The sequence below is a fragment of the Chiloscyllium plagiosum genome, unplaced genomic scaffold (assembly GCF_037043375.1).
Source record: "Chiloscyllium plagiosum isolate Xiang-an unplaced genomic scaffold, Cpla_swu_hap1 HiC_scaffold_11, whole genome shotgun sequence".
NCBI lineage: Eukaryota > Metazoa > Chordata > Chondrichthyes > Orectolobiformes > Hemiscylliidae > Chiloscyllium > Chiloscyllium plagiosum.
The window spans coordinates 88,415,996-88,440,164 of NW_028270149.1; the positions used below are offsets into that span (position 1 = coordinate 88,415,996).

General features: G+C 45.2%; 1 protein-coding gene across 1 annotated transcript in view; it reads right to left on the minus strand.

The window, feature by feature from the left end:
• The window catches only part of nup62l (nucleoporin 62 like), a 63,105-nt gene that overhangs the window by 11,332 nt on the left and 27,604 nt on the right, over positions 1-24,169 (minus strand). The window contains exons 6-9 of the mRNA XM_043704275.2: positions 18,686-18,790; positions 8,568-8,754; positions 7,014-7,158; positions 867-916 (exon numbers count right to left, since the gene is read on the minus strand). Of these exons, the coding sequence (XP_043560210.1) occupies positions 867-916; positions 7,014-7,158; positions 8,568-8,754; positions 18,686-18,790 (487 nt within the window). The remainder of the gene's footprint in view (positions 1-866; positions 917-7,013; positions 7,159-8,567; positions 8,755-18,685; positions 18,791-24,169) is intronic.

Consider the following 24,169-nt stretch of genomic DNA (forward strand, 5'->3'; position numbering starts at 1 on the left):
ACTCTGCCAATCAATGAGATCACAGCTGACCTGATAATCCTCAACTCTACTTGCCTGCCTTTTTTTCCCCATAACTCCTGATTCCCTTACGGATTAAAAATCTGTCCATCTCAGCCTTGAATGTACTTAACAGCACTGCCTCAACAGCCCTCTGGTGTAAAGAATGTCATAGATTCACTACCCTCAGAAGTAATTCCTCCTTATCTTGGTCTTACATGCATGACCCCTTATTTGATATTATGTTCCTTGGTTCCTTCACTCGACAAGCAATTCCAGTTAGGTTTCACGTAATATCATATGGGATTCAGTGACAGAATACTGTTGAACAACAAAGGAAGATGAATAAATTGTCTTGCCGGAACTGATCATTGCCTGGCACTTGTGTTGCTAATGTTAATTTGCCCGAGTTTTGATGTATATGGATATGGAGTACTTCAGTGCCTGACCAGTGGCAAATGTTGCTGGATACTGTAACATCCTTCTTTTAATAACAGAATGTAGGGAAGGCCTTTGAAGAAAAGCAGTTGAAGATGGTTGGGTCTAAAACTGTAATGTGAGAAATTGTACACCAAGTCATCCTTTCTGCAAGACCCTTGATTCAGGTATGGTCTCAGCAGATTGACAATTCTCTTGGTCAGTACATTGGTTAAGAAAGGCCCTCTTTACATTCATTCACAAGGAGCAGACAACTCTCCGACCGTCTTGATGAACATTCAAATCTGAACACGACCAAAAGCTGATCATCTATCCTGTTTGTGGAGGCATCTAACTTGACTGCTGACCTACAGGAACAGCATTGGGACATAGTTATTGCTGGGATTGGGAAGACAGAAGCTACAATATTGCATCAAAATAATGAGACTCACCTCTTCTGGTCCAGCTTCACTTTCTCTGCTTCTCGGTGTAAGGCAGTTATCTAAGGAAAAGGCAACAGAACAGTGTTGGCTAGAAGACATTCAACATCCTACTGCACCAGGAGATGCCTTAATGCAAGAAGTGAATTATTACATGGCTGCAGCCCGATCCACTCCCTTTAACAGGATTATATAGCAAGCGCAAATAGCCAAGTCAGAATAAAGGTGGCCCCCTGGAAGGATGCCAGATACACCTCACAGCATACTATAAAATCTCTTTAACAGACACCTCTAGGCTGCATGTTTGGTGAGCTCATTCCAAAATGCAACCTATGATCTAGCATCTGTATTAAAGATGACAGATAAGGGAAAACACTCCACCTGAATGGTCAGAGTGGAATTGTAGTTGAAAATACCAGTTTGTCAGCCTCCATCTCAGACAATTAACAAGTTATTTTGCCACCTCCCACAGCTTTTATCCTCATGAACTCAGTTTTCAGGGCTACATGAAGCAGAGGTTTCAAGCCCCTGAAGAACCGTGTTCACATTGATGGAAGATATTGCACAGACATTTCCAGCCAGCATTCAGAAACATAGATGCTTCACACCCAGTGCTGATCTCTTGAATTTAAGGCCGGGAAATGAAAAGAGACCAGTTAACCCACCCCATCTATGATGTGGAGGAGTCGATGTTGGACTGGGGTGGACAAAGTTAAAAACCAGGTTATAGTTCCAACAGGTTTACTTGGAAGTACAAGCTTTCAGAACACTGCTCCTCTGACACTACCTGATGAAGGAAGACTGCTCCGAAAGCTAGTGCTTCCAAATAAACCTGTTGGACTATATAGCATGGTTTTGAGAGATTATTAAACTTTGTCCACTCCATTTATGACTTTCGAATACCAATCCTTCCCCCAGCACCCCACGATATTTTCATTAAAGGATTTTAACATGATTGGAAGAAATTAGTCCCATTTTAAGAGTGGTTAGAACGGGGTGGGGGTGTATTTTCTGTGTGGTTGCATTGGCACGTGGACATGATTGCACATTCTTCTTGCAACTCTTGTGCTGATAGTGTCAGGTGTAGAATTCAAAACTCCGACCTTGTTCAAAAACAGTGTAAGAACCATGAGTATGTAATGATTTGAACCTAGCTGGACCTTGCTGACTCTGAGGTACTTAATTGGGATTGTTGACCTAGGCCAATCAGGAAGCTCTTGCCGACCAAACTAAACAATGGATGAGCCAGAAGGTGGGTCGGCCATCCTGATCGCTGTCGTTTGGGGGGTTTGACAGGGGTGGGGGTGCCTGAGAGTGATCGGAAGATGGGAGGGACGGGTGGCTTGCTGGCAGAGTCTGTATTCTATGCACTGTTTCTTATCTAATTGGACTGTCCTGTACGTATTTATCACTGTTACTGTTTTGTGATAACAAAGTGGGATTTGAGGTTTGTCCTCATTTCCCTGAAAACTGATTGAACGGTAGGGATTGGGGCATGGCTTTGCCATTCCTCTCTCGTAAAATTGCTGTTTATCTGTATACAGCTGTTAATGTTAATTGTTTTGTAAACTGTGAATTGTTTAATAAAATAAAAAATATATAACCAGGAAAAAATATTTTAAAAAATAAACAAGGGATGAGCCAAAAGATGGGTAGGCCATCCTGATCGCTGTCGTCCTGGGGACTCTGGGTGGGGGAGGTGGGGGGTTTGTTGTGGGAGCAGGATGGGCTGTCCTACAGACGGCAGGAAGATGTGTCAGGACAGACCGAGAGCTGGAAGGGGTATGGTGCAGACTGCAAGCTGGAATGGGCGCATGGCGGGCTGCCTTAGAGTGCCCTGAAGGTTGGAGGGACAGGTGGGCTTGCTTGGGGAGGGGGTGCGTATCCTATGCACTGCTTTTTATCTAATTGGACTGTCTTATGTGTATTTGTTATTGTTTTGTGATGACTAAAAGTGGGTTTTGAGGTTTATCCTCATTTCCCTGAAAACTGGTTGAACGGTGGCGTTTGGTGCCTGGCTTTGCCACTCCCCTCCCCTATATATTTCTCTGCATACAGTTGTTAATGTTAATTGTTTTGTAAACTGTTCTGATTAATAAAATAAAAACATATATAAACAATAAGGTATGAGCCAGAAGGTGGGTGGTTGGGGTCAGATGGTAGCGGGTGACATGATGGGCTGCCCTAGAGGCGGCCATAAGGTATGTCAGGGCAGACCGAATGCCGGAAGGGGCATATGGATGGGCTGCTTTTCAGTGGACGGAAGGTGGGAGGGATGGGTGGCTTGCTGGGCAGAGGGGGGGTCTGTATTCTATGCACTGTTTACTATTTAATTGGACTGCCTGGTATGTATCTGTTACTGTTACCTTGATGATTTAAAGTGGAATTTGAGCTTTGTCCTGAAAACTGGCTGTACAGTAGTGTTTGGAGGGTCCAGCCTTTCTGCCCCTTTCCTCTGCAAATCGCTGTTTCTTGTATATGGCTGTTCGCGTGTGTTTGTAACTTGCACTGGTTAGTAAAGCAAAAAAAATACAAAGAAGGGATGAGCCGGAAGGTGGGTAGGCCATCCTGACTGCTGTTGTCCTGCTTTTTGGGAGGGGGGGAGGGGGGGGGGGGGTGGACAGGACGACTGTCTTGGTCTGCCCTGACACACCTTCGGCCATCTCTAAGAGCCAGAAGGGGCATTGGGATAGACTGCCATTGAGTGGCTGGAAAGGGGAGGGAGGGGTAGTTTGCTGGGTTGCCGGGGTGTCTATGCGATATGCACTGTTCATTGTTCAGTTTATCAGACTGTATTGGATTGCATTCACTGTCTCTTTCTTGGTAATGTAAAGTGGGATTTGAGGTTTGTGCTCGTTCCCCTGTAAACTGGTTGTATGGTGGGGTTTGGGGGCCTGGCCTGGCCTCCCCTTTCCCCTGTAAATTACTATTTCTTGTACACTACTGTTCACGTTAACTGTTTCGTTTGTATTTTGTACTGTTTAATAAAATTTAAAAAACACAAACAGGGGACAGGGCCCCTCTCTTGGTATAGTGGTGGTGTCTCTACCCAAGAACAAAGAAACCCGGGTTTATTCCCACCTGGTCCAGAAGTGTGGCATAATACCTCTGAACAGGCTGATAAGGAAAATAGATCAACTAAAAAAAAAAAGGGGATTTAGAATCTCCTCAGTGTGAGGGACTGACTCCAATTTGGCTGGCCGTGGCCAGTGTACTGTGCACAAGCAAATAAAGGGTGACGTGGTGATGGGATACCAGCCTGGTGTAGTTATTTCATTGGCAATGGCAGAAAATAGTACATGCCTTAAGAACATTTGCTCGCAGTCACCTTGCGAGTTCAGGTAAGCATTTCTGGCATCACGCCTTTATTTGGAAAGCTTGACTTATTTGATCTTGCTGTCAAAGGCTGGGCCCAGTATGTGGAAAGAATGCAATATTTTTCCTTGGCTAATGATATTGGGGCAGGTAAAAGGTAATGAGTAATCCTTTTGACTGCTTGCGGACCTGCAGCATTTCCAGTTATAAGGAGCTTAACTTTCTCAGATGCTAAAACCTTCTAAGAGTTGGTTAAGAAAAAATAGCCAAATCTCCTCTAATCCTGAGAAGGTATAGTTTTTATTTGACTGTTAGAGAACTGGACAACCCATGTTGGGAATTTTGACAAAGTCAAGATGACTGGCAGAGACATGTGATTTTGGGTTAACCCTGAATGAGACACTGAGACACCGCTTGATATGAGGGATTAATAACTTGACCATGCAGAAGCGCCTACTAGCTAAAGCTCAACTGGACTTCTAGCAGGTATAACAACTGGCTTTGTCATTAGAAAATGCAGCAAATGGAGCACGGGAACTACAGGGCATCCCAATGGAAGTGGACACCTTCACCTGTCCAACTGAGTTTGTGGAACACCACTTGAGTGTAGGCACTCACAGAGCATATCCTGAGCAAAAGCACCCCATGACAATCCACAGCAGAACCCCACAACAAAGTCAAGACTTGGCCAAGTGGCTAAAAAGTTCTCAGTATCTGGGCCAACAAACCATTGTAGTTGCTGCCGGTATGCAGACCCGGGACAGCAAAAGAGTCCTACAAGGCTTTACTTGAGTAAGAAACCTCAGACCGATACCCAGGAGATTGCACAACCTGGAAAGTCCCCCTACACGTTACACGTGGGTTGGAATAACTAAATTGTGTAGTGACACCCAAATTGGAACGGATTAGAATTAATGTTCGGTTAAATGGTCACCCCGTTGTCATGGAGGTCCAATACCGACGCAGCTGTATCCGTGGTTGCAGAACCAGTCTTTAACAAGATTTGCTCGGGCCTCCAGCCCTTAGGTTTGCGCAAGACCCCAGCCAGACTGAGAACATATGCTGGGGAACCGCTGCAAATTAAGGATGACTTCGGTTCTGGTCTCCTACGAAAAGCAGTTGGTGCAATTACTGCTGATGGTAGTAAGGAGCTCAGGCCCAAGCCTACTAGGACAGAATTGGTTGAGAGAGATTCACCGAGATCCGGTCACCAGCCTGCGCCCTTTTCCAGCAGACTATAGAGAACATTTTACAAGGGCTACAATAGGTTTCCATTTATCTGATGTACTAATAACAAAGACCAAAACAAAGAGGGACTTGGGAGAACTTGGACAGATTGCTTAAACATTTCCTCCAGGCGGGTTTATGCTTCAGAAAGAAAAAAGAAATGTGGTCTAGGCACTTCAAATGACCTACTTGGGTTACAGAGTTGACAAATTACACATGATGAAAGATAAAGCAGGGGAGATCAAAGGATTCCCAGCTCCCATGTCTGTACTGGAGCTTAGGTTTCTCCTTGGGCTAGTAAGTTATTACAGAAAATTCATATGTAACCAAGCCTCCATCTTGGCACTTACACCTGCTATTGAAAAAGTGTCAGCCTTGGAAATGGTTGCATGGCCAAGTAGTAGTTTTTAGGGAAATGAAAAAGCACTTATGGCCCACTATGATCCAAAGCAAGAAGTACGGCTGACATGTAATGCCTCCCTATATGATATCAGGGAAGTGTTGGCTCACCGGTGGCACAACAGAGAGGAAGGCCTGATTGCATATGCCTCCCAGATTTTGGCTGATGCCAAATGCAAGTATGCCCAGAGAGAGAGGGGTAGTTTGGCAGTCATCTTCGGTGTGAAGAAGTTTTATCAGTACCTTTACGGACAGAAATGTGTCATAGTAACAAATCACAAACCCCTGCTCAGGCCATAAACTGGTCGAGGCAGCGGGCCATGGAGAGGGTTGCTATGGCTGATTGCCTGCCCCTCTTCCCCAGTTACATTCAAGCCCAGCTGTCCGTGGAGAAGGAGCATGTGGCGTCTACCAATACCTTTGAAGTTTTCAGGAACAGGTGGGCACTGCAAGGCATGAAGTGTTTTATTTCCCCCTCCAACTCTATTTTGATTTGATCCCTGCCCTCCCTTTCACTTTTTTGTTCACTTAGGCATTGCCGTGTGATGGGAAGGTCACTGCTCGTCACTGGTCATGCAAACGTTTCTTTTCTTCCTGCTGGTGGAATGTCAATAAAGGTTTCTGCACTCGTTTCTTCACTGTGTCCGACACCTGCACATGCACAGCATGGGTGCTGGGGGAAAATAAACACTACTGCTGTTTGGTGGTAGTGTGGGAGTTTATAAAAAGGAAAAAATATATAATTCAAAAAATTAAACCAATAGGACCAGTTTTTGGAGTTTGCAGCAAATACACATTAACTAAAAAAAGATTAAAAATACAAAGAGGGATTTACAATCTCCTCAGTTCCAGGGTCTGACTCCAAGCTTACTGGCCAAGCCAGTTTACTGTGCAAAAGTAAATAAAGGGTGACTTGGTGACAGGATACCAGCCTCTACAGTTGTTTCAGGGTAGATACAGAAATGATCAGAAACTCAAAAAAAGATTCTGGACAAAGGTAAGACATGAATTCCTTGCTCAATTGCTAATAATTAGTTACTTCTTCATTAACCTTTAACTACCTTAGCTTAAGATGCTTAGCAATTCAAATTAGATTAGAGGTTGCCAGGGGCAGAGAGAAATAACCATGAGGGCAAGATAGCCCCCCCTCCTTGGGGAAAATTTGAATAACTTGATCAATTCTATCGTGTACAGCCGAACAGGCTGCATTTGGCTCACCTTCTCTCCATTTTCGATTAGCATCCGGTCCCAAGCATTGACCTGGGTGGCCTGGTGAAGGAATTGTTTCTCTTGGTCCTCAAGCTCCACACTCCACTTGTTGATGAGACTCTCCAGTTGAGCATACGACATTACTGGAGGAGTACTGCAAATGAAATTATCAGCAAAACATAAACCAGCTTCAAGTTAGATCATCTCCCCTAAAACCAAATCCCCATCAAACACAATTTAGTGCAGTGTACCCAAACATTCTCCAGCTACTGCAATTGGACCACGGTATGTACCTTTTAGTTAGAACACAGAACAGTACAGCAGAGTGCAGGCCCTTCAGCCCTCAATATTGTGCCCACCTTTTATCCTCCTCTAAGATCATACTAACCTATATACCCTTCATTATGCTGTTTTTCAGGTGACCATCCAAAAATCGCTTAAATGACCCAAATGTATCTGACTCCACTATCACTGTTGGCAGTGCATTCCATGCATACCACTTTCTGTGTAAAGAACCTACCTCTGACATCTCCCCACACCTTCCTCCAATAACACTGAAATTATGCACCTTCGTGATAGCCATTTCTGCCTTGGGAAAAAGTCTCTGGCTATCCACTCTATGCTCATCATCATCTACACCTCTATCAAGTCACATCTCATCCTTCTTCACTCCAATCAGAAAAGCCCTAGCTCCCTCAACTTTTCTTCATAAGACATGCCCTCGAGTCCAGACAAACATCCTGGTAAATCTCCTCTACCCCTCTCTAAAGCTTCCACATCCTTCCGATAATGAGGCGACCAGAACTGAACAAAATTAGTCTCAGTTCCTCACCATTTTTCTATTGATGAAAAAGTGACTGGATTGTGTAAATACATGTCTAACAGGAATAGGCATTGGGATAGGAATAAGCATCGGGACTACACTGAAAGCAGAAAACTATCAAGTTTGTGAACCTCTCTAAACTTCCATCTTATTGTCAGCTGCTTCACTGACCTTCTCTCCATTATAAACTCAAATATGGGGATACTTGTTGATTACTGCACAATGTTCAGCATCATTTATGATGTCTCAGCAAGGCCTGGACAGACAACTGGCACATACATTCAAATTATACAGATGCCAGACAATGACCACCATCAACAAGACAGACAAACTATTGCCCCCTGACATTCTACAGGTGTTTTTGTCACTGAATCCTGCACTATCAATATCTTTGGAGTTACCATTCACCAGAACTTAATTGGATTTGCCTTACAAATACTGTGATGAAAAATAGCAGATTATAGACTAGGAACCCTGCCGTGAACGGCTTGCCTTCTGACTCCCCATCTACATGGCATAGGCCAGGAGTGAGGTGGAATACTCCCCACTTGCCTGGATGAATGCAACTTTAACAATATTCGAGAAGTTTGACACCACACTCAGACACCCCCGTTATTACAGGGCCACCGACACACACAGGCATAGTGATGGAAAGATAGTGCACCAACATAGGGGAAGTGAAAATCCAATAGAAAACTCATTCTTTCCTGTTCTGCAGGCTGGCTGATGGCTTCACTTACCTACTAGCCACAGGAGCAATAGTGGTGGTGGTAATGGTGGCAGTAGTAGTGCCCACAGCAGTGGTGGCTGTGGCACTCGCACTGGCAGCTGTCACAGCAGGCCCTGGTGTGAGGGAGAAACTTGCTGGTGTCTTCAGTCCCAGAGAAAAGCCAGTGTTGCAGGTGGTTGCAGCCGCAGAGGTGGAAGCTACAAAAGTAAAATAGAGGCTATTATCTCTTGTCATGACAACAGTGATTTCCATTCTAACTCCATTTGCTTGTGCAGTGAATACAATTCAGGCCAGATTAATAGGTTATCAAAAAAAGAGACAGATGATGGTTCAGGTAGTGTTAGGTATTTAAAAAACCAGGCAATGGCTTAAATTAGGAATAGAAAGCATTGCAACATTTAAAAGGTATCTGGATGGGTATATGAATAGGAAGGGTTTGGAGGGATATAGGCTGGTGGGTGCTGGCAGGTGGGACTAGATTGGGTTGGGGTATTTGGTCGGCATGGACAAGTTGGACCAAAGGGTCTGTTTCCGTGCTGAACACCTCTACGACTCTGACTCAAAAAACAGAACTAAATTTAAGCTCAATTATTAAAAATTATAACACTTCAACTGAGTTAAGATTAATTATATTTAACAGAGCAGCTCTGGAGGTGATAGTTCAAGTTAATTTATCAAAATAGTAATTAATTTGTAAAAGATAGAAGGGACTTCTTTCTTTGGGTAATCAATGGGCAGCTGTGACTGGTTGCAGCAATTTTCGAGCCACTTGGTAAGTTTATAAAATTTTCTGGATACTGAGGGACTATGTGCGAGATGTGACTCCAGTAGCTCCAGCCAGAACTCGGGTTTTCTGAGCTTGAGGGGCAGCGGAGTAGCAGTTGAGCATCCAGGAGGACAGAAGAGCTGCCTGTGTCAAGTGACAGGTAGGTCAGCATAACTTGGTATTCCCTGCCTTTTTAGTGAGGTGTAAGATTGAATGCATGGGGTTGAGGGGTGGAAACGGCCACTGTTTCAGAAGAATATTGGACAGACACAAGGGGAATATAAACTTGTAGGATGTTTCAGCAGAATGGGTTTAATTTATTAAATTTTTCTACAAATAGCTGGTAAGGAGCTGATGGGCCAAACAATTCCCTTAAATTAGAAAATTAAAAACCAAACAAAACATATCATTTGAAGTGAGATAATACTGCTCTAGGCCAGAATGGCCACTGCAGCAGAGTACTGCAGGCCAGAACGAGCAAGGTAGTGCGGAGTGACAGGACAGGAGCTGAGATGACTGATCTCCAACCACAGGACAGGGATATAGGGACAAATGATAAACCAATGCTTAAAAATGTATTGCTGGAAAAGCGCAAGTCAGGCAGCATCAAAGGAGCAGGAGAATCTACGTTTCAGGCATAAGCCCTTCTTTCAGGCTTATACCCAAAACGTCGATTCTCCTGCTCCTTTGATGCTGCCTGACCTGTTGCGCTTTTCCAGCAACACATTTTTAAACTCTGATCTCCAGCATCTGCAGTCCTCACTTTCTCCTAAATGATAAACCAATGTCCTGCATTTCTTAATTCACTGGTGGGACATGGCTTCGCTAGCATTCATTGTCTGTCAGTAGTTGTCCTCGAGATTCCTGAACTTGCTGTAGGTAGACCTACAGCAATGCCCTAGAGAGGAATTTCCAGTATTTTGACCCAGGAACAGTAATGTATTTCCACATCAGGATAGGGAGTGGCTTGTAGGGGATCTTGCAGGTGATGGGGTCCCCATGCTTCTAGATGGAAGTGGTCATGGGTTTGGAGATACTGTCTCAGGATAGTTGGTAAATTTCTGTAGTGTACCTTGTAAATATATACACTGCTGCTAATGAACGTCAGTGTTAGAGGGAGTAGATGCTTATGGATTTGGTGCCAATCAAATGGGTTGCTTTGCCAAAGAAGATGGCAAGCTTCTCAGTGTTGTTGGAGATGCACCATACAGGCAAATAGGGAGTACTCTATCACACTCCCGATTGTGCCTTTTAGATGGTGGACAGACAACCCACTTAAGTTTCTGAGGAGTCACAAATGGCACTGAACGTTGCGCAGTGAACATTCCTACTTCTGCCTAATGGTGGAGGGAAGATCACTGATAAAGCAGCTGAAGATTGATGGATCGAGGACACTACCCAGCAGAAAAGTCCTGGAGCTGAGATGACTGATCTCCACCAACCATAATCATTTATGTGCCAGGTATGACTCCAACCAGCAGGGAGTATGCATCCGATTGCCATCGATTCCAGTTTTGCTGGGGGTTCCTTGATGTCAGATTCCGCTGAATCCAGTCCTAATGTTAAGGTCTGCCACTGTCACCTCATCTCTGGAATTCAGCACTTCTGTCCATGTTCGAACCAAGTTTGGAATGAGGTCAGGAGCAGAGTGGCCCTGGTGGACCAAAACTGGTAGTCAGTGAGCAATGGATAATCTGTCATTGTTATGGATATGAATTTAATTGTATATTCTAGTTCCAGAGAATACAGAGTTAACGTTTAGAGCCCAAGGAAAGATCATCGGGCTTGAAACGTTAACTCCGATTTCCCTCCACACATGCTGCCAGACTTGCTGAGCCTTCCCAGCAATTTCAGTTTTTGTTTCCAACACTTGCTCCATTGGGCAAACAGATACTCTGCAGTCCTTGGGGTGTAAGGACATCCATAATAATATTAGAGAGCCAGTGACACTGAAGGAACAGCAATACATTTCCAAGTCAGGATGTTTAAATATATCAAGGGGAAAGGCGAGGCAAAAATGGACCGCTGAAGTAGTAATGCAGAACATAGAAATTGCAGAGGAACTGAACAAGTACTTTGTGCCAGTCTCAACGGTGGAAGACATGAGTAATAGCCCAAAAATTCAAGAGAATCTGGGACAGGGTGGGACAGAGATGAGTATGGTGGCCATCACCAAGGAGAAAGTGCTAAACAAAAACTGAAAGGTCTCAAGGTGGGTAAATCACCTGGACCAAATGGATTACACCCCAGAGTTCTGAAGCTGGCTGAAGAGATAGTGGAGGCATGAGTGGCGATCTTTCAGGAATCAATGGAGTCAGGGAAGGTCCCAGAGGACTGGAAAATCATGTCATCCCGTTTAAGAAGGGAGTAAAGCAAAAGCCAGGAAATTACAGGCTAATTGCCATTTGTAAGATTTAAGAGTCGATTATGAAGGATGAGATTTCTAAACATTTACAAGTGCTTGGTAAAACAGGAAAGGTCAGCATGTTTTATTCAAGGGGAGGTCATGCCTGACAAATCTGTTACAATTCTTTGAGGTGGTAACAAGCAAGTTCAGCAAAGACGTTATCTACCTGGACTTCTAGAAAGCCTATGACATGGTGCCACACAGGAGGCTACTGAGTAAGGTAAGGATGCATGGTGAGAGGCAAGGTGCTAGCATGGATAGAAGATTGGCTGTCTGGCCAGAAAACAGAGTGGGGATAAAAGTGGCCTCCATTTTGTAGCAGCAGGAATGATGAGAGTAAGGACTGGGGTGCTGCCAGGAAGATGGAATCAGTGGCCTCTATTTTGCAGGGAGAGCGGTCTGGGGCACAACTCCCTGACCTTTACTATACTCATGGAGAGGGATAGGAGCAGACGGTATGGGGAAGTATTTAATTGGGGGAGGAGGAATTACAATGCTATAAGGCAGGAACTGGGGTGCATAAATTGGGAACAGACGTTCTCAGGGAAATGCATGATAGAAATGTGGAGATTGTTCAGAAAGCACCTGCTGATAGTGCTGGACAGGTTTGTCCCACTGAGGCAAGGAAGGGATGGTAGGGTGAAGGAATTTTGGGTAACAAGGGATGTGGAACATCTAGTCAAGAGGATTGAACGCAGGTCAAGTGGAACATCTAGTTAAGAGGAAGAAGGAAGCTTACTTAGGGTTGAGGAGGAAAGGATCAGTCAGGGCTCTAAAGGGCTACAAGGTAGCAGAGAGGAACTGAAGAATGGACTTAGAAGAGCGAGAAGGGGGCATGTAAAAGCTCTAGCAGGAAGGATTAAGGAAAACCCCAAGGCTTACGCAAGGAACAAGAGGATGATCAGAGTGAGGATAGGGCTAATCAGGATTAGTGCAGGGAACTTACGCCTGGAGTCGGTGGTGGCAGGGGAGGTCCTTTACTTCAGTATTCACTTCTGAGGGGGACCTTGACGTTTGTGAGGTCAGCGTGAAACAGACTGATACGCTAGAACAGGTTGATGTTAGGAAGGAGGATGTCCTTGAAATTTTGAGAAACCCAAGGATAGATAAAGCGCCTGGGTTAGACAGGATATACCCTACGTTAGGCCAGGAAGCGAGGGAAGAAATTGCAGCGGCTTTGGCGATGATCTTTGCGTCCTCATTGGAGTACTGGCAGATGATTAGAGGGTGGCAAATGTTATTCCCTTGTTCAAGAAAGGGAACAGAGATAATCCTGGGAATTACAGACCAGCCAGTCTTACATCAGTGGTGGGCAAATTATTGGAAAGGATTCTGAGAGACAGGATTTATGATTATTTGGAAAACCAGTTTAATTAGAGAGAGTCAGCATGGCTTTGAGAGAGGCAGGTCATGCCTCACAAATCTTACTGAATTCTTTGAGGGTGTGACAAAACACATTGAAGGTAGAGCACTTGATGTGATGTAGATGAATTTTAGCAAGGCATTTGATAAGGTATGGTAGGCTCCTTATGGTAGGTTCATTCAGAATGTAAGGCAGCATAGAATACAGGGAATTCTGGCAGTCTGGATACAAATTGCTTGGCCCATAGAACACAGAGGGTGGTGGTAGACGGAAAGTATTCAGCTTGGAGACCAGTGGTGTACTGCAGGAATCTGTTACAGGAGCTCTGTTCTTTGTGATTTTTATAAATGACTTGAATGAGGAAGGGTGAGTTTGTAAGTTTGATGATGACTCGAAGGTTGGTGGAGTTGTGGAAGTGTGGAGGGCTGTTGTAGGTTGCAATTGACAGGATGCAGAACTGGGCTGAGAAATGGCAGGTAGAGTTCAACCTGGAAAACTGTGAAATGATTTACTTTGGAAGGTTGAATTTGAATGCAAAATGCAGGATTCCTGGCAGTAAAGAACAATAGAGGGATCTTTGACTCCATGTCCATAGATCCCTCAAAGTTGCCAACCAGGTTGATAGGGTTGTTATGAAGGCGTATGGGGTGTTGGTTTTCATTAATAGGCAAGTTGAGTTTAAGCAAAAATGTGTTGCTGGAAAAGCACAGCAGGTCAGGAAGCATCCAAGGAGCAGGGGAATCAACGTTTTGGGCATGAGCCCTTCTTCAGAAATGAGGAAAGTGTGCCAAGCAGGCTAAGATAAAAGGTAGGGAGGAGGGACTTGGGGGAGGGGCGTTGGAAATGCGATAGTTGGAAGAAGGTCAAGGTGAGGGTGATAGGCCGGAGAGGTCAGGAAGAAGATTGCAGGTTAGGAAGGTGGTACTGAGTTCAAGGGTTGGGACTGAGACAAGGTGGGGGGGGAGGGGAAATGAGGAAACTGGAGAAATCTGAGTTCATCCCTTGTGGTTGGAGGGTTTCTAGGTGGAAGATGAGGCACTCTTCCTCCAGCCGTTGTGTTGCTATGGTCTGGCGATGGAGGAGTCCAAGGACCTGCATGTCCTTGGTGGAGTGGGAGGGGGAGTTGAAGTGTTGAGCCACGGGGTGGTTGGGTTGGTTGGTCCAGGTGTCCCAGGGGTGTTCTCTGAAACGTTCCGCAAGTAGGCAGCCTGTCTCCCCACATCGGGTGCAGCGGATGCAGTAAATGATGTGTGTGGAGATGCAGGTGAATTTGTGGCAGATATGGAAGGATCCCTTGGGGCCTTGGAGGGAAGTAAGGGGGGAGGTGTGGGCGCAAGTTTTGCATTTCTTGCAGTTGCAGGGGAAGGTACCGGGAGTAGGTTGGGTAGGTGGGGTGTGTGGACCTGACGAGGGAGTCACGGAGGGAGTGGTCTTTCCAGAACGCTGATAGGGGAGGGGAGGGAAATATATCCCTGGTGGTGGGGTCCGTTTGGAGTTGGCGGAAATGACGACGGATGGTACGATGTATATGGAGGTTGGTGGGGTGGTAGGTGAGGACCAGTGGGGTTCTGTCCTGGCGGCGATTGGAGGGGCGGGGCTCCAGGACAGAGGAGCGGGAAGTGGAGGAGATGCGGTGGAGAGCATCACCAATCACATCTGGGGGGAAATTGCAGTCTTTGAAGGAGGCCATCTGGGTTGTACTGTATTGGAACTGGTCCTCCTGGGAGCAGATGCAGCGGAGACGAAGGAATTGGGAATATGGGATGGCATTTTTACAGGGGGCAGGGTGGGAAGAGGTGTAGTCTAGGTAGCTGTGGGAGTCGGTCGGTTTACAGTAAATGTCCATGTTGATTCGGTCGCGCGAGATAGAAATGGAGGGGTCTAGGAAGGGGAGGGAGGAGTCTGAAACGGTCCAGGTAAATTTGAGGTCGGGGTGGAAGGTGTTGGTAAAGTGGATGAACCTCCTCGTGGGAGCACAAAGCAGCGCCGATACAGTCATTGATATAGCGGAGGAAAAGGTGGGGGGGGGGGGGGGGGGGGGTGCCGGTGTAGCTGCAGAAGAAGGGCTTATGCCCGAAACGTCGATTCTCCTGTTCCTTGGATGCTGCCTGACCTGCTGCGCTTTTCCAGCAACACATTTTCAGCTCTGATCTCCAGCATCTGCAGCCCTCACTTTCTCTTTACACAGAGTGATGAGTGCGTGGAATGCACTGCCAGCAGTGGGAGTAGAATCAGATACATTAGGGACATTTAAATGACTCTTGGATAGGCACCTGGAAGTTAGTACAATGAAGGGTATGTAGGTTAGTCTGATCTTAGAGTAGGATAAAAGGCCAGCACAACATTGAGGGCCAAAGGGCCTGTACTGGCCTCTACTGTTCTATGTTCTCAGGATGGAAGCCAGTGTCTGGTGGTGTTCCACAAGGGTCAGCGTTGAAGGAACTGATGGCATTCTGGCCAAATTTGCAGATGATACAAAGACAGACAGAGGGACAGATAGTATGAGGACGCAGGGAGGCTCCGGAAGGATTTAGACAGGTAAGGAGAGTGAGTAAAGAAGTGGCAGATGGAATACAACAGAGGAAAGTGTCAGGTTATGCACTTTGGTAGGAAAAATAGAGACAGAGAATATTTTCTAAATTTAGAAATCTGAAGTGCAAAGAGACTTTGGAGTCCTAGTCCAGGATTATAGTCAGGTAAACTTGCAGGATGAGTTGGTAGTTAGTAAATGCCAGCATTGTATTTGCCTTGCTTCGACAAGACTAGAATATAAAAGCAGAGATGTATTTCTGAGGCTTTATTAGCTCTGGTTAGACCATATTTAGAGTACTATGAGCAAGTTTGGGTCTCATACCTCAGGAAGGATGTACTGACCCTGGAGTGGGTCCAGAGGAGGTTCACGAGAATGGACCCAGTAACGAAAGGTTTACCAAAGGAGGAACGTTTCAATACTCTGGGCCAAACTCAATTTAAAAGGTGCGTCTGCGTGCATGCGGTAAAGAGGATCTAATTGAAACTTACTGAATACTCATCAGCCTAGAGAGAGTGGACATTGGGAAGATATTTCCACTGGCAGGAAAGACTAGGACCTGAGGGCACAGCATTAGAGTAAAGGGAAGTCCCTTTAAGAACAAAGAAAATTTACAGCCCAGGAACAGGCCCTTCAGCCCTCCAAGCCTGAGCCAATCCAAATGTACTGTCTAAACCTGTCGGTCAATTCCTAAGCATCTGTATCCCTCTGCTCCCCACCTACTCATGTACCTGTCCAGACGCATCTTAAATGAATCTACCGTGCCTGCCTCTACCACCTCTGCTGGCAATGTGTTCCAAACGCCCACCACCCTGTGTGAAGTAGTTACCGCGTGTAACCCCCTTAAACTTTTCACTCTCACTCTGAAAGCATAACCTCTCGTTATTGAATCCTTCACCCTGGGAAAAAGCTTGTCTCTATCCACCCTGTCTATACCCTTCATGATTTTGTAAACCTCAATCAGGTCCCCCCTCAATCTCCTTTTTTCTAGTGAAAATAAACTTAATCTACTCAACCTCTCTTCATAGCTAGCACCTTCCATACCAGGCAACATCCTCATAAACCTTCTCTGCACCCTCTCCAAAACGTACACATCCTTTGGTAATGTGGCAACCAGAACTGTACACAATATTCTAAATGCGGCCGAACCAATGTCTTGTAGAATTTTAACATGACTTGCCAGCTCTTATACTCAATACCCAGTTTGATGAAGGCAAGCAGCCTTCTTCATGCCTTCTTGACCACTCTATCCACCTGTGCAGCAACCTTCAGGGTACAATAGACCTGCACTCCCAGATCTCTCTGCCCATCAACTTTTCCCAAGCCTCTTCCATTCATTGTATAATTCGCTCTAAAGAATGGAGATGAGGAGAAACTTCTTCCGCCAGAGAATGATAATTCTGTGGAATTCATTGCCACAGGAGGCTGTGGAGGTCAGGTCACTGAGTATAATTAAGACAGAGATAGATAGATTCTTGACTGTCAAGGGGATCAAGGGTTACAGGGAGAAAGCAGGAGAATGGCAATGATCAGATTTCCTCTTTTTGGAGTTGGTCACTGTCTTGACAGTTTGTGGTTCAAATATTATTTGTCACTTGTTAACCCAAGCCTGGATGTTATCCAGGTCTTGTTGCTTATGGACATGAACTGCTTCAGTATGAGTACTTGCTAATAATGCTGCATATTGTACAGAGAATAACCCCACATCTTTTCCCATCACTGTGGAACATACACAGATGAAACATAACAGTAGGGAAGTCTGACTGCAGCTGTACAAGGTGCTCATGAACCTTATTGGAGTACTGTTCTTAAGGCAAGATCTTTCATTTGTACAGTTCAGAAAAGGTTTACTAGGATAATTCCTTCATGGAGGGATTGTCTTCTGAACAAACGTTAAACAGATTGGTACTCTACTCACTGGATTTAAGAATTAGAGGTATCTCATTAAACACATACAATCCTGAAGTGACTTGACACAGTAAATGCTGAGAGGATGTTTCCCTTCAGAAGTCTAGGATCACTGGGCACAGACTCAGAATTAAGAGGGCGGTGACTGTGAGGGAAGGCAATGAGTGGATGCAGGTGAGTAATAATTGTCATGAGTCAGTGGGGAATGTGGAATGGATAGGTGGTAAGGAAGATGGGCAGGTGAAGAGGGTGATGCCTAGTTGAAGGGCTGAATCTGGGATGAGGTGGGGGGAGGGGAGATTTGAAAACTGGTGAAGTTGATGTCGATGCTGTGTGGGTGAAGAGTCCCAAGGCAGAAGACAAGGAGTTCTTCCTCCAGTTGGTAGGTGGCTTTGATTCAACAGTGGAGACGGCCCAGGACTCACGTCCTTGGGGGAGTGGGAGGGGGAGTTGAAGTGGTTGGCCACAGGGCAGTGGGGTTGTTTGGTGCATGTCCCCCAGAGATGTTCCCTGAAACGCTCCGCTGGTTGGCATCCTGTCTCCCCAATGTAGAGACGACCACATTGAGAACAACGGATGCAGAAGATGACATGAGTGATGTGCAAGAAAATCTGCTAGATGTGAAAAGACCCTTTGGGGCCTTGGGGGGGAGGTGTGGGTTTTACACCATTTGCAGTGGCAAACTAAGGTGCTGGGTATGGAGGGTGGGTTGGTAGGAGACATGGACCTAACAAGAGATTTGCACAGGCAATGGTCTCTGCAGAATGCAGATAGGCGTGGGGAGGCAAAGACATCCTTGATTGTGGGGTCTGTCTGTAGGTGGTAGAAATGGCGAAGGATAGCACTGCCCTTTTCAACTCTGACTCCAGCATCTGCAGTCCTCACTTTCTCTTTGACATCAAACAGCACATTAAGACAGGCTCTAATATTTAAAGAATTATATTAACCTGTTTGTACCTAGAAACTTATGTTAATATGCAAGCAATGAAGCTTAATACACAGACTCCTCAGGATTACTGACTATGGAATTTGACGGTGGAAAATTCACCAACTTTATAAGACCTGCACTGTATCCAAGATCAAATGTTTACATTTGTTCCATTATATCCATTACAAATTGACTTCAAAAATTCCACAATAGCACTATTACATACCCAGGCTTGCAGCTGTGGTGATGGGCAGGGCTGTACTGGTTGGCTTAAATCCAAATGAAGTAGAAGTTGTAGCAGCTGCAGGAGTAGGAGTCGTACCACTGGTGACTAAACACAAAAAACAGTATCAATCAAATCTACTTCCAACAGGGTGTTGCAGTTGTAAAGGATATTGATCAGCCCACTTTTAAAACACTGCATACAATTCTGGTCTCCTTTGTATAGGAAGGATGTTGTCATACTTGAGAAGGTGCTGAAAACATTTACAAGAATGTTGCTAGAACTGGAGGGTTTGAATTATAGGAAGAGTCTGAATAGGCCAGGGCTTTTTGGGGTGGCCTTATAGAGATTTATAAAATCATGTGGAGCATCGGGTGACTAGCCAAGGCCTTTTTCCTTGGGTGGGAAAGTCCAAAACTAGAGCATAAAGAGGTAAAAAGGACCCAAAGGATAACTTTTTCCACACAGAGGGTGATGCGTGTATGGAATAAGCTGCTAGAGAAAGTGGTGAGGATGGGTACAATTATGACATTTAAAAGGCACCTGGATGGATATGAATGGAAAGTGTTTAGAGAGAAATGTTGTATGACTCTATGGCTAAGTTAGTGAGAAATGTTAAATTTACTTCAATAAAAATATACAGGTGGCTCACTAGTTAGCACTGCTGCCTCACAGCACTAGGATCTCATGTTCAATTCCAGCCTCGGGCGACCATCTGTGTGGAGTTTGCATGTTCTCTCCATGTCTGCGTGGGTTTCCTCCGGGTGCTACGCTTTCGTCCCACAGTCCAAAGATGTGCAGGTCAGGTGAATAGGCCATGCTAAATTGCCCACAGTGTTAGGGGCAATAGTCAGAGGTGGGTTACTCCTCAGAGCGTTGGTGTGGACTGGTTGGGCTAAAGGGCCTGTTTCCACACTGTAGGGAATCTAATCTAATCATACAGACTCAGAGCCATTACAGAAACAGTGTTTGTTTACTAAACAGTTGCATGTACAACTATCAAGTATGAGCTTTTCGTAGGCTGGCTGAAGATTTCTGAAGTGGTCCATGTAAATTCTGCACTCAAGGTGACAAACGATTGAATATCTTTCACTATCCAGTCAAAGGAAACCTACGGGTGTTTCTCATGCCTGAGTTGTACACTAGGAAAATTTCACATTGAATGTCACTGAAATCCTAATGAGGATGATCATTGTCAGTCATGTCTCAACAATGTTGAAGACATAGCAGCTTAAAGAATTCTATATACATGTCATTGTGCCACTTACACGGTTACCTCCAATCTGTGCTGCTCAGATAATGGCTGCCTGCCTGACACAGGAATCTTCTTCAATTAGCTCATTCCCACCCTCTATGCAAGCACTGACTGATCAGAATCACGACTTGTCAGAGTGTGTACTTGGACATACAGCATGGTCCAAAGGAATCATTCAGTTCCATGCTGGAACAAAACACTAACAGCTGAAAAACTATCACACTCAAGCAAAATTCAATCTTGTTAATCCAGAAAGTAAAAGGAAGGCATTAAATTAACTGGTTTAACTTATAAGTATCTCTGACAATACATGCAGGTATAGACTTTAGTAACAATACTGTTTAAAACAGGCATTGTTCAGACTGAACCTCAAATGTCATGATCCTCCCACACATGAAGCAAAGGAGTAAATTAGAATATGAAACAACTCAGATATTGTACTGTAACTCAAGGGGGCAGGATATAGTACATTGAATAGATACTGCCCAGAGTACAGAAATACATAGCTTGAATGTATCAGATTCTATACTGATTGCCAACAAACATTTCTCTGCAAACATAATGAGGGAACAGTGGATGCTGGAAATCTGAAACCAAACCAAAAATTGCTAGAAAAACTTAGCAGGTCTGTCAACATATATATGGAGAGCAAAAAACAAAGGGCAGCACAGGCGGCACAGTGGTTAGCACTATTGCCTCACAGCACCAGAGACCCAGGTTCAATTCCCACCTCAGGCGACTGACTGTGTAGAGTTTGCACATTCTCCCAGTATCTGCGTGGGTTTCCTCCGGGTGCTCCGGTTTCCTCCCACAGTCCAAAGATGTGCAGGTTAGGTGGAGTGGCCAAGCTAAATTGTCCGTAGTGTTAGGTGAAGGGGTAAATGTAGGGGAATGGGTCTGGGTGGGTTGCGCTTCGGCGGGGACTTGTTGGGCCGAAGGGCCTGTTTCCACACTAAGTAATCTAATCATAACGTTTCTGGTCCAGAGACCCCTCTGCAGAACTGATTATCATTAGGAAAAGGTTTGTACATATGCTGAAGATGGGGTGGGGGAAGACTAAATGATTGGTGGAGATGAAGTCCAGGGAGGGAGAGCAAAGTTGGGCAGACAAAGGAATGAGTAAAGGTCAGCCTGGGAGAATAACTGCTCACTGGGGCCAATAGTAGCTGACAATTGGTTGTTTGTGGTAGTAGCCCATACGGTAACAAGCCTGATATGCAGAGTTGCAGTAAAGACAACAGAGAACGTGCTCAAGACCTAAAATCATTGAACTCTACATAGTCTGGAGGCTGCAAGGTTCCCAAGTGGAAAATGATGTGCTATTCTTCAAGCTTGTACTGAGCCCAGCTGGAACACTTCAGCTAGCCAGACAGACACACTGGCAAGGGAACATGGTGGTGTTCTTAAGTGGCAGGCAACCATATAGCCTGAAGCTCAGGGTGACTTCTGTGCACAGGTGTCCTGCAAATTAATGACCAGTCTCCACTAGTCGGTGGGAGACCATATTCAAAGTTTGTGCGAAGATTTGTAGCTCGGGTGCTCATTGTTGTGGTTCTGTTCGCCGAGCTGGAAGTTTTGTTGCAAACGTTTCGTCCCCTGGCTAGGCGACATCATCAGTGCTTGGGAGCCTCCTGCGAAGCGCTTCTTTGATGTTTCCTCCGGTGTTTATAGTGGTCTGTCCCTGCCGCTTCCAGCTGTCAGTTTCAGCTGTCCGCTGTAGTGGTTGGTATATTGGGTCCAGGTCGATGTGTTTGTTGATGCGAGTTTGTGGATGAATGCCATGCCTCTAGGAATTCCCTGGCTGTTCTCTGTCTGGCTTGCCCTATGATAGTAGTGTTGTCCCAGTCGAATTCATGTTGCTTGTTGTCTGCGTGTGTGGCTACTAAGGATAGCTGGTCGTGTCGTTTCGTGGCTAGTTGATGTTCATGTATGCGGATTGTTAGCCGTCTTCCTGTTTGTCCTATATAGTGTTTTGTGCAGTCCTTGCATGGTATTTTGTACACTACATTAGTTTCGCTCATGTTGGGTATCGGGTCCTTCGTTCTAGTGAGTTGTTGTCTGAGCGTGGCTGTTGGTTTGTGTGCCGTTATGAGTCCTAGGGGTCGCAGTAGTCTGGCTGTCAGTTCTGAGATGCTCCTGATGTATGGTAGTGTGGCTAGTCCTTTTGGTTGTGGTATGTCCTCGTTCCGTGGTCTTTCTCTTAGGCATCTGTTGATGAAGTTGCGCGGGTATCCGTTTTTGGCGAATACCTTGTATAGGTGTTCCTCTTCTTTTTGCAGTTCTGGTGTACTGCAGTGTGTTGTGGCCCTTTTGAATAGTGTCCTGATGCAGCTTCGTTTGTGTGTGTTGGGGTGGTTACTTTCATAGTTTAGGACTTGGTCTGTGTGTGTGGCTTTCCTGTGTACCTTAGTGGTGAATTCTCCGTCTGGTGTTCTCTGTACCATCACATCTAGGAATGGGAGTTGGTTGTCCTTTTCTTCTTCTCTCGTGAATCGGATTCCTGTGAGTGTGGCGTTGATGATGCGGTGTGTTTTTTCTATTTCCGTGTTTTTAATGATTACAAACGTGTCATCGACGTATCTGACCCAGAGTTTGGGTTGAATTTGTGGTCGGACTGTTTGTTCTAACTTTTGCATAACTGCCTCTGCTATGAGTCCCGAGATTGGTGATCCCATGGGTGTTCCGTTGATTTGTTCGTATATCTGGTTGTTGAATGTGAAGTGTGTTGTGAGGTACAAGTCCAGTAGTTTAAGTATGCCGTCTTTGTTGATAGGTTCAACGTCCTGTTTTCTGTTCTGTATGTCCAGTAGGTTGGCTATTGTTTCTCTGGCTCGGGTTTTGTCAATCGAAGTGAACAGTGCCGTCACGTCGAATGATATCATGGTTTCTTCTTTGTCTATGTGTATATTTCTGATGATGTCCAAGAATTCCTGTGTTGATTGTATGGAGTGTTTGGATCCGCTGACCAGGTGTTTCAGTTTCTGTTGTAGTTCTTTGGCCAGTTTGTATGATGGTGTCCCTGGTAGTGATACTATGGGTCTGAGTGGGATGTCTGGTTTGTGTACTTTAGGTAATCCATAGAATCTGGGGGTGTTGTTGCTTTCCGGTTTCATTCTTTGTAGGTCAGCTCTGGTTATCTGTCCGTTTTTTTGTAGATTCCTTAGTGTGTTATTTATCCTATTGGTGAGTTGTGGTGTGGGGTCAAATTCCTTCATTTGGTAGGTGATGATATCTGCAAGCAGTTGTTGTGCTTTTTGGATGTAATCTGATTTATCTAGGATGACCGTCATTCTGCCTTTATCTGCTGGTAGTATGATTATGTTCTTATCGTTTCTTAGTGATTTCAGTGCTTCCCTCTCCTTGGTGTTGAGGTTATGTGTTTGTCTTTTCCTTATTATCATAGGCACGACAGTTTATCTCACTGTTTGTTGTGTCTCTTCTGTCAGTCCATTGTTCCTGAGTGTGCATTCTAGTGCTGCTAGGAAGTCTGCTGTCTTGGCGTCCCTGTGGTTGTAGTTGAGTCCCTTGGCCAGTATTGTTCTTTCTGTGTCTGTGAGCTGTCTGTGGGAGAGGTTTTTAACCCAGGTGTGTGTTGTAGTGTCCTCTTTGTTGTGTTAGTTTGGCCATTTTTTCTTTTAGTGCCGTTTTTTTGCGGTGTGTGGTCCTGTTCTGTCCTACGGTGACAGCCTGTTCTATGGTCCGGGTCCATTCACGATTAGTGGTTTTTGAAATTAACGACTTTTGGCGCGCAATTTCTTGTTTGTACTTGTGGAGTCTGTTGTGCGCGTCTGTGATCATTACCTGGATCATCCTGAATCCATTCTGCTTGGCTGTTTCCTTGGCTTGTGGGTTGTTGACTGGGTCTGTATCTGACACATTGTGGAAGGATTAGATTCTTTCGGCATTCGTGTAGGAGACCATATTATGAGCAAATGCAGTAAACTAGGGTAAGTGAAGTGCAGCTAAATTGCTGCTTCACCTGGAGGGTGTGTCGGGGACCTTGCATGGTGAGGAGGGAGAAGTAAATGGGCAGCTGCTACACCTTCTGTGATTGCATGGAGGGAATGGTCCCTGCATAAGGCTAACAAGGGAGGGGAGGGGAATATGCGTCTGGTGGTGGCATCCTGCTGGAGGTGGTAGAATAGGAGCGCATGATTTTTTGGATGTGGAACATGATGGGATGACTCTGTTTCTCTCTCCACATATGCTGCCTGACCTGCTAAGTTTTTGAG